This window comes from Nomascus leucogenys, unplaced genomic scaffold, assembly GCF_006542625.1.
Source record: "Nomascus leucogenys isolate Asia unplaced genomic scaffold, Asia_NLE_v1 Super-Scaffold_249, whole genome shotgun sequence".
Lineage (NCBI taxonomy): Eukaryota > Metazoa > Chordata > Mammalia > Primates > Hylobatidae > Nomascus > Nomascus leucogenys.
In genome coordinates, this window is record NW_022095768.1 from 1 (window position 1) to 14,160 (window position 14,160).

The 14,160-nt window shown below is 51.5% G+C and overlaps 1 protein-coding gene across 1 annotated transcript; it reads right to left on the bottom strand.

Moving 5' to 3' along the window:
* Positions 1 to 645: 645 nt before the first annotated feature.
* LOC100603413 (TBC1 domain family member 3F-like) lies at positions 646 to 4,197 on the bottom strand (the record flags this gene model as incomplete). Its single annotated transcript, XM_030807922.1, has 7 exons — positions 4,117 to 4,197; positions 3,767 to 3,839; positions 3,522 to 3,604; positions 2,186 to 2,225; positions 1,633 to 1,713; positions 1,079 to 1,186; positions 646 to 755 (listed from the first exon to the last, which is right to left on the bottom strand). Coding segments are annotated over exons 2-7 (494 nt in total), but the record flags the coding sequence as incomplete, so codon positions are not given.
* Positions 4,198 to 14,160: the final 9,963 nt, after the last annotated feature.

The window sequence follows — 14,160 nt, forward strand, 5'->3', positions numbered from 1 at the left end:
GAAGGGAGACCAGCCTTGCTCTCCCCATGCCCGTGTTGAAGGCCGTCCCCGAAGGCTCGGTGTGTGAGTGACGGTGAATCAAGCAGTGAACCTGGCATGCAGGTTTCATGTGGATGTCAGTTTCCAAATCAGTGGGTTCAATATCTGTGACACCTTGGGGACACGTGGTTCAAGTCCATTGAGCTTTGTGAGCCACTGCCCAACTGGCTGCCAACGTGGCTGTGCCGTGTCATGTTCCCAGCAGACCTGGATGAGAGTTTCCAGGACCCATAATTCTCCCAGCGTTTGGTGCTGTCAGTGTTGTCTGGGTAGGCTCATGGGCCCTCCATCCTGCCACCCTCCCGTGGTCCTACCACGGGTCCCCGTGGGTCAGGGAGAGCACCTTTCACCATTGTGCATGATTTTCTTTGCTGTCTTCTGTCTCCTCAGGATCCTCCTGGGTTCCGGCCCCACATGTTCCAGTCTGGCCCAGGGCTTGGAACCAGGGAGGTGCTCGGTTCATGGTGCCGGATGCTCCCTGGGCCAGGAGAGCTCTTGGCAGCTCTGTCATCCCTCCTGGGCGACCCTGGCTTCTGCTCCGGGGAAGTCCCCATCTCTCTCGTTCACCCCATCTCCACTGGGACCCTGTGGCTCCCGTAGGCTTACTTGGCTCCATAGCGATGCCTGAAGAAGACATGGTTCTGGAGAGTCCTGCTAACATCCCGATCGATCTGGTGGATGTGTTCAGATGACCTCTCGCCCTTCTCCTTCATGAGCTGTAGGGCAGGGCCAAGAGGAGGAAGCAGCCTCAGAACAGATGGGAGACTCCCTGCCCCAAATGGCAGTCAGCCCACGGTCAGCACTTCGGGAAAGAAGGTTTCCTTCTGCAGAAAGCTGCTTTTTGGCTTGTTACTGAAGCCAGGGAGGGTCACCAGAGCCGAGTTTGTCTGTGGTGACTGTATCCCCATCTGTGCCCAGGGTGTTCATCTGACCTTCCCCCTCACCACCTGCCCCCAGGGTGGGCTTGGCGTTCCCTCCAGCTGGAGACCTGGACCCCTGACACGGCCTGTCCTGTTTGTTGTGCTCTGGCTGAGCTTACCTTATATTTGCTGGGATTTTTTGATTTGATTTCCTGAATGTTCAGGAGGACTGACCACGCCGGGCCCCGGATGTTCGTGGGAATTCCCTCGTATATGCGATCTACGAGCTGTGGGCAGAGAAAAGTCTGGTGTCACAGGCCACGGGGTGACCCCAGTGAGGACCAGAGCCCGGGGATTCTGGGAATTGTCAGCTTTGACCCCGTGATTCCTCAGTAGAGGTGAGATCGAGCTGGGACAGGGTCTCCCTTCCCAGGACTGAAAGAGTGGATGGACACTCAGAGTCGAAACTCTGATCTGAACCTTTTTCTTCCTTCGGGTCACCAGGGCATCCCTAGCCTTGAACTCCAGGTGGTCCCAGCCCTAGATTCAGATTCCCTCCCAGCAAGGTGACGCTTGCACGCAGGAAAATTGGCGACCAGGCCTGCAGTCCTCTGGGCGAGGACAGTGTGCCATGCGCCCTCTGAGAGGCTGACGGTGCCAGGCCACAGCCATGGGTGCCTGTCCCCTGTCTCTGCAGAGAGTGCTTCTGGGGGCCTCTCCCTCCACACATTACCTTTTCGCTGTTCTTGTACGTCTCCCATTTGCCCAGCATCTCCAGCCACTTGCTGTTTCTCCTTGTCTCCCGTCGAATTCGCTGTCAAATGAGGAATGTTGGAGTTAGTGGAGCTGCCGGGCTTCCCAGAGCTGCCGTGGATGCTGGGTCTTGGGCTCTGGAGCCCTGGTGGGACCCAGCTGGAAGGAGCCAGGGAAGGGCAGACCCTAAGGGCTGAGAGCCTTTGAGCAAATGAGCACCAGTGGGCAGGCCTTGGGACCCCGGGATGTGCCATCCTCAGGCCACAGACACACCAGTCTTAGGTCCCAGCCTCTAGGTGGGGTCCCGACACAAGCGGGAAGCCACCCCCAAGCCAGGACTGTGGTTCTCACTTTGGAATTGTATCCAACTGCCAAAGTTAAATCAACCTGGGGTCAGGTCTCTGCTGCCCCTCCCAGTGACAGAGTGTTGCCCTCACCCGCCACCGCCCAGGCCAGCTGCTTCCTCCGCCTCACTGACCACCCGCCCAGTCCATACATCCCTGGACCAGCCCCTCCATGCATCAGGCTCTTACCTTTGCCTCCCGCGCAGTCAGAGGAGGCAGCTCCGTCTCACTGTAAGGCAACCCAGGCAGTGCTGAGGACCTGCACAGGGCCTGGAGCCGCCCCAGCCCGGGAGCCAACCCCCAGAAAGGACTGGCTCTGTCCCTACCCAGCTCAGGGCTCAGCCCAGGAGAAGGCACAGGGAAGGGAGGACAAGGGCCTTCCTGTGGGGCTGACTCCCAGGAGGGGCAGGACCTGGGAGAGGAAGGAGTGCAGGGACAGCCTGGCTGGGGTTACCGGGGCCCCTGGCATGGGGGGTGGTCAGGCTGCACAATGGGGCTACCCACCCTGGACTCGAGGTGGTGCTTTCTGCTGGAGCTGAGAAAGGCCAGCCCTGAGATGGGATGGGGGCTGCCCAGGGTGGGCGACCGGGCCCTGCCAAGAATCCCTCAGGGATCGACCACATCACCCCGCCAGGGTCAAGGGAGGATGCCCTGAGACCTGCCCGGTGTACTCTGGGTGCACCAGGGGCCCATCCCACTTGACAGCCCCAGGGCTCTTGCAGGCTCTGACCTCCCAGCATCCACCTGCTTCTCCATGCATCTGAGCCACACACCCTGCGTTTCAGAAGTGGCATGGCTCATCAGCTCCCTCCCACCCTAATTCTCCCACCCAGGATCCGCTGTCTCTCCATCCTCTGATCCCTGAGGGATGGGCTCCAGGCTGGGCTCCTCTTACCTGGCCCCAGATCCCTTCCCAGCACCAGACCCAGGGTCTTCAGTCACAAGCCCTGCTGTCTCCCCAGCCTCACCCTGAGATGCCCAGAGTGGGGCCCTGCCCGTCTTCTCCCCCATTCTCTTAGGGCCAAAGCCCCCACTGTCCCCACACCTTTCCCCCTTCCCCACGGGGACAGTGAGGGCTGTGGCTCTAGGGAAATGGGGGAGGACAGGGGCAGGTGGGCTCTGAGAGACCTGCTGGACAACAGCCCTGAGGCTAGGCCAGGTGTCTCCTCACCCTGTGGCCACAACCCTTGGATCTCACTGGGGTTGTCTCCTGGTAGACAGGGCCAGACCCTCGGGCTGCCCTGCTCGTCTTGTGCTGACTTGCCAACAGAACTGCTGAGAGCCCAGGGGCCTGACCTAGCCCAGTCGCCATTCCCAGCTGCTCCCTAGATGGGCCTTGCACCTCTGGCCTAACGACAATCTCGGGCTGGACCTGCAGGGGAGCCAGGGAGGAGTTCTGACCCTGGAAAGGAGGTTGACCCGAGCTGGCGAGACATGTCCTGTGTCAGAAAGGCCTTTCTAAAAGCAAACCCATCCCTGAGCTGAGACAGATTCTTTAGGGGTGAGGGGAGCACAGAGGACTCACTGCACAATCCCAAACGGATCCACGTGTTCGAACATTCCGATAAGCACACGCCCCTTGTCCTCTGGCAGGCCAGCTCGGTGCCCCTGTAAGCCAGAGGGAGCCTTGGTGAGGGGTCCAAGGTAAAGGGTGCAAGGGCCTGGGGGTATCGGCCACCCGTCCCTGTCCTGTGCTCCCAGGGAACCCAGGACCCTTTGACCAGGGCGCACTGGAAGAGGCCTCCCTCCAAGAAGCAGACCGAACTGTACCTTTGAATATTTTCTGATGATGTCCTCTCGCTCCTGCACCCGCCAACTCTCCGCGTCCTCCACCACGTTCATCCTGTGAGACAAAATTGGATAAAGGTTACACTGTACCTGACAGCTTCGGAGAACACATGAACCGCTCCCACCAGGCTCCCAGATGCTGGTTGGTGGTGTAACCTTCATTCCACCACTGCACTCTGGTTAAAAGGGGCCAAACCCCGTGGCCCACACCTCCATGGGTCTCTGCAGTCTGAAGCCGCAAGCAGGGGTGAGCATCTTCCCAAGGACCCGAGAAGAGTGGGACCTGGACAGAGAATCCCGTTTTCCCCTTATGCCATGAAACGGGCACATACCTGCCCCGGCAGGTTGAATGGTGTCCACCAGCCAAGGGTGAAGGTCCTGTGATGGGCTATTCCGGGGTTGTGGATGTGAACTGGGGTCAGGCACCAGAGGTCTCTGTACGATCATCCTCCTGGGATACTCAGGGCCACAGAGATGCCCAGTTTCCTATGGGGAACAAGATCTCTCCTGACTGCTCCGTTCTACCTCGCTCATCACTTGGGCTACCATGGCCCTTCGGGCTAACCAGTGAAGCTGCTTTAGGAATAACGCCATTTGAGCGGGAGTGTGTTTGGTTTTGGGCATGAGGGATGAAAATGATCTATTGTCTCCAAAGCAGCCACTGCTCTCATGGACACCACATCTCTCGGGGAGGGACTGTGGACTCCACCATTCTGAGCTGTCCCTATAGGAGGGGGCTTCATTTTCCTGGGTCACTGATGAAGAACAGTGGATCCTTGCTCCTGGAGAACATCTAGATGGACCGTCCCTCCTGAGAATACTCAGGGCAAAAGGAAAGCAAGGCCAGACAGAATAAGAAATACGTGGGGAGAAGCCCAGTGCCTGGGCCCCTTTGAACACAAGGGAAGATAGTCTCCCCTCAGCCAGCCCTCCAGGGCTCCTTCACTTTCCACAACTGCCCAAGGGCAGAAGGCTCCCCATGCCACTCCCAGACAAGGGACCGTGTGTGTCCAGTGGGTCCCACAGTGACCATCAGGACCCAGCTTAGGCCCCAGGTGTGTCCTGAGGACTCTTCCTTCCTCTCCACCCACAGTGGATCCATCCCAGTGTCTCTACCAGGGCCAGGCTCTGCCCCATTGGGATCGGAAATCTGGGCAGATTTGGGATCTCGAGCAGGGAGGTCACAGGGTTGAGGCCTGAAGTCTAGCACAGCACACAGCAGGGCTGAGAGCAAAACTCAGGGTCATGTCTGGATTTTCGGGCCGGTTACCGCCTCTCTGACCCCAGACGTCTCACCTGTCGAATGGGTACATTTGGGAACAGCACCCACTCTACGAAGCCACCGTGAGGACGAAAGAGAAAGTCATCTATACAGGCAGTGTAGAACGGGCTCCCTGTGAGTGCTCAGGGATGACCCTCCTCCTCAGTAGCTGCCCAGAGGCAAACACCGCCCGTACCATAGCCACCATCCCCAAGTCAGCCTGGAGGGAAGAGAACAGGTCACACTCACCTGATTCTGATCAGCTGGCCTGGGTTATGTCTGCCTCTCAGGGAGAAAACCTTCTCAGGGAGAAAACGCAGCTGCTCACAAACACCACTGCCTGTGAGTAACTGCCGTAGAACACAGAGGCAGGCCGGAGAGCGGATAGGTGCTAAGCACCAGTGGCATTCTGAGGTCATGGCACGCATCACAAGGGGGCCTTGCCCGGGTCAGCAGGGCCCAGAGTCAGGGTCCTCCGCTGCCTGAGGCGTCAACATGCCTGCCTGCAATGTGTTTGTGCACGTGCGTGCACACGCGTACGTGGGTAAACACGTCTGTGCACGTGTGTGTTGCTTCTCTGGCCAGGCCCGGCTGCCCCACTCATGTGTGCACCCAGTTCCTCATCACTGTCACCCCCGAGGCCCAGGGCCGGCATCAGAGCATCCGTGGGTGCTCCCTAACCTCAGCCCTCCCCGCCCAGGGTGGTCCTGGGATACACATAGGGGTGGAGGGAAGTGACTGCTGCTGTTGGATCTCAGAATACAAATGCTCATACTATCACCTAATGGTCTTTTGAGCGTCTCTAATAGTATCGCTTTTTCGTTTCTGACATTTTAACTGGGTATTTCTCTCCATGACCCTTGGCTATTCTAGCTAGAGGATCCTGTGGGGAAAGTGCTGGGCACACAGTAGGGGCTCACTCTTCTAGACATGTTATCTAAAACCTGGCTCATCTGTCCTTCCACCCAGGGCCTAGGGGATGCCAAATTCCAGGGGCCAGAAAGAGCTCGGGATAAAATGAAACTTCAAGGGGAGGGCTTTGACCTGGGCTGAGTCTGCCTGTGCCATCCAACTGGAGTCTCAAGTCCTGAGGCAGGACGTCCAGATGCCCCAGTGCAGGGCCCTCCTGATCAACACCTGCTCCCCTGTACTCATTAGCAACCTCACCCACCCTACTCTCAAAGCACGCTTGGCTCTCGTATCCAGGAGTGCTGCATCTGTAGATTCAGCAACAGCAGATGGAAAATATTCAGAAAATAAATTGGTTGGTTATGTTTCTATTGAACATGTGCAGACTTTGTTCTTGTCATCATTCTCTAAAGAATACAGTATCACAACCATTTATGTAGCATCTGCATTGTATTACATATCATAAATAATCTAGTAATGGTCTAATGTATACGGGAGGATGTGCATAGCTTATACGTAAGTACTACGTCATGTTATATCAGAGACTTGAGCATCCATGGATTTTGGCATTCCCGGGGATGCTAGAACTAATCCTCCATGGATACCAAGGGATGACTGTATATACTCACTCAGGAAGGCTTCTCATTGGAGGAAGGGCCCAGTTCAGGACAGACAGGGACATCATCCCTGGACTACTGTCCATCCATCCATTCATCCATTGGCACCACCCTCTAGGACTGTCCCAATGACAGCCCTAGCAAGTGGAGACAAGAAAAAAGACTGGCTCAAATGGTATAGCTTTTTGAGGTCTTGGAAGATGTTGCACCAGTATGAGAATAGTGGGTCAGTTTTCTCCAGGATCCAGAAAGCGTATCAGGCAGGCTCGGGGAGAGGAAAGGAGCCCGGCCTCTCCAGCAGCCAACAGGCCTGCAGTAGGATGGGGCTGGGGCTGGGGCTGGCCCCATTTATCACTTGGGCCTCATGAGGGGAAAAGAAAGAACAGGGGGCAGAGGAGGAGCATGGGGGCAGCTGGTTGCCTAAGGAGAAGGCGCCTCAGGGAAGGGATATTCGTTCGTTTTCACACTGCTATAAAGAAATACTCGAGACTACGTAATCGATAAAGGAAAGAGGTTTAATTGACTCCCAGTTCAGGGAACTTACAATCATGGCAGAAGGTGAAGGGGAAGCAGGCACCTTCTCCACAAGGCGGCAGGAGGGAGTGAGTGGAGAACCAGGAAGTGCCACACTTTCAAACCATCAGCTCTCCTGAGAACTCCCTCACTATCGGGGAGCAGCAGGGGGGAAACTGTCCCCAGGTCCCATCCCCTCCCACCAGGTTCCTCCCTTGACACAGGAGGATTACAATTCCAGATGAGATTTGGGTGGGGACACAGAGCCTAGCCTGTAAGGGTCTCAGTGTATCTTGCAGCTCCCCTGGCACTGAGGCTGACTGCAGATCTGCTGGCCCTGCTCTACAGCACGCGGGGACTCTGCCTGTGTGCCCCCATCTGCTCTTCCTGGGGGTGGTGGCTGCTTTCTCGAGAGGAGGGTGGATCTGCTCTCCTGCCCACCCCTCTCCAGGGCCTTTTGAAGCCCTGGCCATGACCTCCCAGGGTAAGGCCAAGACACCAGGCTCCTTGCCCTTCTTGCTGCTTGGGTGACAATCCTGGGGTCATCCATAGGCCCCATCACTGTTCCTGCTTCTAAATGGAGAGTATTTTGGCACATCTTCCTGGCAGAGTCCGGGGTCTCATCCCTGTTATTTATTCTATCTCGGTAAAGCCAGGTGAAGACATCTGGGCAAGGAGATAGTAGAGTGGCCCCCAGGTAGGGTGGGTGGAGGGCGCTGGCCTTTGGGCTTGCCTGGATCAGGGTGGGAGGGGCAAGGTTACCAGGAAGCAGGGCTGTCAGGGCTAAAATCAGGAGGTGGTAATAATGCTGGTGGGGGGACAGGGCTGTGTGGTTGGCTTGGGGTGGGGCATGAGAGCCAAGGTTTGTCAGCACGCAGAGGGGTGGCTGACTCACGGACTAGGGGCTGTAGAACCCAGTGGTTGCCCTTAGCTCCTGGATCCTGGGAGACTTCTGGAGCCTGGGTGTGGGGCAGCCTAGGGGTGGAGGTGGGGCAGACAGGGATAGGGGTGGGAGAGGAGGCCTTGCATGGCAGGGTGCAGGGTAGGAAACCAGCCAGGGGCCAGTTTGCATTGGCGGCTCCCATCCCCATCCCCACCCTCAAGCCCACCCCTACCCCCACCCTGCTGCAGAAACGGGCCTGGGCTGCTGTCCTCTGCTTTGGCCTCAGCAGATCACACGATGGAAGCTGGCAGCCCACTTCCTGTGGGCGCACCACTCGAGCCAGCTGTGACCTGCAGTTTCTGCTTCCTGGAGTGTGGGGCGCCCACTCAGGAGAGCACGGCACACCCCACACCCCTCATTTCGAGGATGCTGGGAGGTGGGGACCAAAGTTCTGCAGCCCTGTGCTTGCGCTATGAAAGGTAGCCTAGGAGTCCTGTGTCCGCCCATCCACGTGGGGCCCCAGGAGCCTGAACAGTGGCAGGCAGAGAGATGAGGAGGGAGAGAGAAGAGGAAAAGAAGGAGAGAGAAAGAGAGATGGGGAGAACGGAGTGAGACACAGAGAGAGAGGAAGAGAGATAAGGAGAGAGACAGGAGGCTGAGAGGAAAAGGAGCAAGAGAGAGGGGGGAGAGACACAAAAGGCAAAGAGAGAGACAGGGAGAGACGAGCATGAGTAGGAGGTCAGGTCACTCTCGATCCCAGTTCCCCGTGAAAACCGTAGGTCGCCATCACCTAACTACGCATGCAATAAAGTCTTCTGCCTCCTGCTTACAGCCCGAGAACCCCTTCTCTGAGAGAATAAAATCTTTGACCATTGCCCTCTCTCACTGGAGTTTGCTTGTGTCTTCTGATGAACTGTGATGTCTCACCTATTGCCTTCCTGGGCTCAAGGATCCATGAAAAGCTGACGCCTCTTTTGGGGAAGCTCTGCAGTGCCTTCATCTTACTAGGCTCCCCAGGAAGCTTGCGAACTTGGCTTGAGCCCTAAGCAGCCGAGTATGTGCCGGGCCTCTGCTTCTCTCTTTCAGTAAGAGGGAGAACCAAGAAAGAGACTGAAGCATGGTCTGCAGAGAAGGCACTTGTGCAAACACCAGGAGAATGAGGGGCCTGAGTTGTCTTCATTTCTCCTAAAAACACGCATTTCCTCCCAGGCTACCCTAGTGAGGTCATGAAGCACAGCGTGTGTGTGTGTCTGTGTATGTATGTGTGTGCAGGTATACGCATGTGTAGGTATGTATGTGCATGTGTGTGTGCAGGTATATACATGTGAATGTATTTATGTATGTGCATCTGTGTGCATGTGTGCAAGTATATGCATGTGTATGTATGTGCATGTGTGTGTGCATGTGTGTGTGTGTGTTGCAGGGCTTTACAGTGGACAGGATGTGGGAGGGCAGCTGCAGCTCCAAGCTGCAAGTCTTTCTGATAGAATGGTTAAGATTCCCTGGACGACAGAAAGAGTGTTTTCATTTTCACCTATTTTTATTAGCATTTAAACCTGTATTCTTCGTAGCACGTAAAGTTTAAGTTGCTTAACTATTCTTAGAAACATTTACACCAGCGGTCCCCAAACTTTTTGGCACCAGAGAGCAGATTTCTTGAAGACAACTCTTCCACGGACCTGGGAGAAGGGGAAGGGATGATGCAGACATGATTCAAGCCCATTACATTTATTGTGTGCTTTATTTCTATTATTATTTCACTGTAATATATAATGAAATAATCGCACAACTCACCATAATATAGAATCAGTGGAAGCCCTGAGCTTGTTTTCCTGCAACTACATGGTCCCATCAGGAGGTGATGGGAGACAGTCACAGATCATCAGGCATTAGGTTCTCATAAGGAGCACGCAATCTAGATCCCTGGCATGCGCAGTTCACAGTTGGGTTCTATGAGAATGTAACGGCAGCACTCCTCTGACAGGTGGCAGAGCTCATGCGGTAATGCGAGGGATGGGGAGCAGCTGTTTTTACAGATGAAGCTTTGCTCACTGGCTGGCTGCTCACCTCCTGCTGTGTAGCCTGGTTCCTAACAGGTGGGGACCCCTGATTTACCCAGTAAGATAAACACATTATGTCAACTGAAATTATTCACCCTGCACCACCCAAAATTACCTTACATACCTCACCCACCCAAGGGTCTGGTAGCACACTTTGGGAGCTGTAGACAGTAAGCCTGGAGCTCCACTGAGCATTCCATCCTCCACCATCTGTGGGCTAACAGGCTGTGTTAGTTTCCTAGGGCTGTTTTACAGTACCACAGACTGGGCAACTTCAACAACAGAGTGTTACTGTCTCAAAGTACTGGAGGCCATGGGTACAAGATCAAGGTGTCAGCAGGGTGGGTATTTGTTTTCCACTGGACCGTTGATACATTCTTAGAAGGTTTTTGATTGCTGTTTAGGTTAATTTCTCTTCCTTTCTGCAATTGTTCTCTTTCAGTACTCCCTCATATTTTTCTTCTTGAAGAAGTAGCTAGTTAATTTTGTATTTTAAAATTCTTCCCCTCACCCCAAGAACTTCTGCCTTTGTAATTGTTTCTCTGTTCATATTTATTTTATACAAGATATGTGGTTGATTATATTGTTTCTGTCTGTACAGATGGAGAGTTAAGGAATAAAGGGGACAGACAGACTAGGTTTCCCTGTGTTAGCCAGGATGGTCTCGATCTCTTGACCTCGTGATCCACCCGCCTCAGCCTCCCAAAGGGTTGGGATTACAGGCATCAGCCACCGCGCCTAGCCTGTTGTTTTTAAATATATGTTGTGGCCTGGTGCAGTGGCTCATGCTCAGCACTTTGGGAGGCCGATGTGGGAGGATCATGAGGTCAAGAGATCAAGACCATCCTGGTGAACATGCTGAAACCCCACCTCTACTAAAAATATAAAAAATTAGCTAGGTGTGTTTGTGCATCCCTGTAGCAACCCAGCTACTCTGGAGGCTGAGGCAGGAGAATCGCTTCAACCGGGGAGGCGGAGGGTACAGTGAGCCGAGATCGCACCACTGCACTCCAGCCTGGCGACAGAGCCAGACTCCATCTCAGAAAACATTAATAAATGAATATATATATATACACACACACATATATATGTATATACATATATATGGTGCATATATTGCATAATACAGATAAACCATAAATTATGTAACCACTTCCCTAATGTTGGCCTTTTATATTATTTTCTGTTTTTATTATTATACATAGTAAAGCCTTTGCATATATCCATCATTATTATGATAAATTCTTAAATTTGAATTGCAGGATTAAAAAACACACTCATTTGCAGTTTTTCCTATAATATTGCCAAATTCCCAAGTTTGATGTTTTTGCAGTAGGATCAGACTTTTTATGGCTAGAACTATGTTTAAGCTTATGCTTCTTCATAAATCTTCTTTCATGATAATGTAAATTTTTACTTGTTCCAAAAGTACATATTTTTGCCTGGAAAAAGAGTAAATCAATTTTGTAAATGAATGCCAGACTTACACACACACACACAGAGAGAGAGAGAGAGAGAGAGAGAGAGAGAGAATTAACTTTGTAATGAATTGTTTTTATCAGCTCTCCTTAATACTCTTTTTATCTAAAAATCAATGTTTTTAGGTTTTAGCAGTTTGCGTTATGGAAGACAGAAATTTCTTTTCCTGTAGGGTGGATAAGGTAACTTTCACTTTTGGCTTGCTTTCCCTGAGTCAGTCAGAAGAAAATACTGACTTTGAATTAGTGTCAAGCTTGTAGCTATTTGTTTTCCACTGGCCTGTTGATACATTCTTAGAAGGTTTTTGGTTGCTGTTTAGGTTAATTTCTCTTCCTTTCTGCAATTGTTCCTTTTCAGTACTCCCTGATATTTTTCTTCTTGAAGAAGTAGCTAGCTAGTTTTGTATTTTAAAATTCTTCCCCTCACCCCAAGAACTTCTGCCTTTATAATTGTTTCTCTCTTCATATTTATTTTATACAAGATATGTGGCTGATTACATTGTTTCTGTCTGTACAGATGGAGAGTTAAGGAATAAAGAGGACAGAGAGACTAGATTACCTCAAACGCTGAAATGCTGTGATTTGTCCGAAGTCATACATGCATTATCTGACCAGACATATGTGCTTTTTCTCTAGAAGTATTTTGTCATTTTGAATAAAATAGGTCTTCTGAATCTACCTTAATGAAGTTGACAACTTTCAGAGATTTTCAGTGGTGAAGAGAAACTTGGACAAGGAGATAGCTTGCACAAACAGAAAAAGCCTTGTCTCTTCTGGATTCCTTTAATAACAGTGGTCATCACCAGGGGCAGATTAGCCTCCTTTTACCCTGGCTGGGACCTCCACCTCCTCCTCTACAGGTGTACCACCTTAGAAATCTTCTGCATCTCACTGTCACCCAACACATTTTCTCCTTCCAAGCCTCTGCAGCCTCACAAGTTTGTCTGTATTTTTCTTCTTATAACCTACCTTGCTACCTTAGCCAGCCTGGATCTCATAGGAGATTAACTGAAATACTCCCAACATTGGGCCTTTCCTGTGCCCCTATCTTCCTGCTGTATCCTGGCAAAATGCCAGCCCAATCCACAGTCTGTTGTTCTACTTCTGTATGAAAGGGTTAAAGAAAAAGCACCTAGTCGTGGAGATTAACCCTGTTTTAAAGTAACTATTACATATTTTCAGCCTCATCTGAGTACTCGGCCTTGCCTGATGTCTTTTGCTTGCCCAGCCCTGTTTAGTTCTCTCATTCTCTTCAACATCTTTAGCAAATCTTCTCCTTCCCCGTCTTGACCTTCCTGTCTCTTCACATGATACAGAGGTTCTTAGCTCTTACTTCATTGAGAATCTTAAGGTTTTGCTCTCTTCTATAAATTGACCTAGAGGAGTATCCTTCTTTACCCCTTTCCTATGGTTTTCAGGGGATGGAATATTTGTCCTGAGAAGGCCAATACATCCATCGGACACGTGTCTCTATGCCCATTTGCTACATAAGTATTTGACTTCAGCCATCCGGTACTCTGGCTCTGTCTCTGGTTTACACCTGCTGTCTCTGTGTCAGCACTCATTTCCGCTTTAGCCTATTTATTTTATTTTGAGACAAGGTCTCACTCTTGCCACCCAGGAAGGAGTGCAGTAGCACGATCACGGTTCAATGCAGGCTTGACCTCCCCAGGCTCAGGTGATTCTCCCACCTCTGCTTCCCGAATAGCTGCGACTACAGACACGTGTCACCATGCCTGGCTAATTTTTTTGTATTTTTTGTAGAAACAGGGTTTTGCCATGACGCCCAGGCTGGTCTTGAACTCCTGGGCTCAAGTGATCCACCCACCTCAGCCTCTCAAAGTGCCAGGATTACAGGTGTGAGCTTCTGCACCCAGCCAAGCATCTTTTATTTTTGTACTATCTTTTAAAAAACTAAAGCCAGTGGCAATTGACTGTATTAGCTATTTTTAAGTCAGTTACCTAAGACAATTAAATATTTCAGGTAGTTGGGACTTTTCTTTTTTGGTTTGCTTTATTTTGCTTAATTTAACCATTTTAAATATGATTCTCTGGGAATTTTTTCTTCAAAATATAGAATATATGTGCATGAGTTTGCTAGGCTTGCTGCAACAAAGTACGACAAACCGGGTGGCTTAGACAACAGAAATTTATTATCTCATAGATCTGGAGACTAGAAGTTCTAGATCACGTTGTTAGAGCTGTTTTCTTCGACAGCTGTGAGAAACTGTATGTTCCATGCCTCTCCTCTGGCTTCTGGTGGTTTGCTGGTAATCTTTGTCATTCTTTGGCTTGTAGGTGCATCACCTGGATCTCTGCCTTCATGTTCACATGGTGTTCTACCTGAGTGCATATCTGTGGCCAAATTTCTCCTTTTTATAAGGATACCAGGCATATTGGATTAGGGTTCCTCTCTACTCCAGTAGGACCTCATCTTCACTAAGTACATCTGCAATAACCCTTTCCAAATAAGGTCACGTTCTGAGGAACCAGAGGTTAGAGTTTCAACATACAAAATTTTTGGGGGGGTGGGTAAGGCACACGATTCAATCCATAACAATATGTTTATGAAACTCTGGATCTAACAATGTCAGACCTTCCCTGGATGGCCAAGATACATGAGCCAATGAATTATTTATTTTTTGTTTGAAGTAC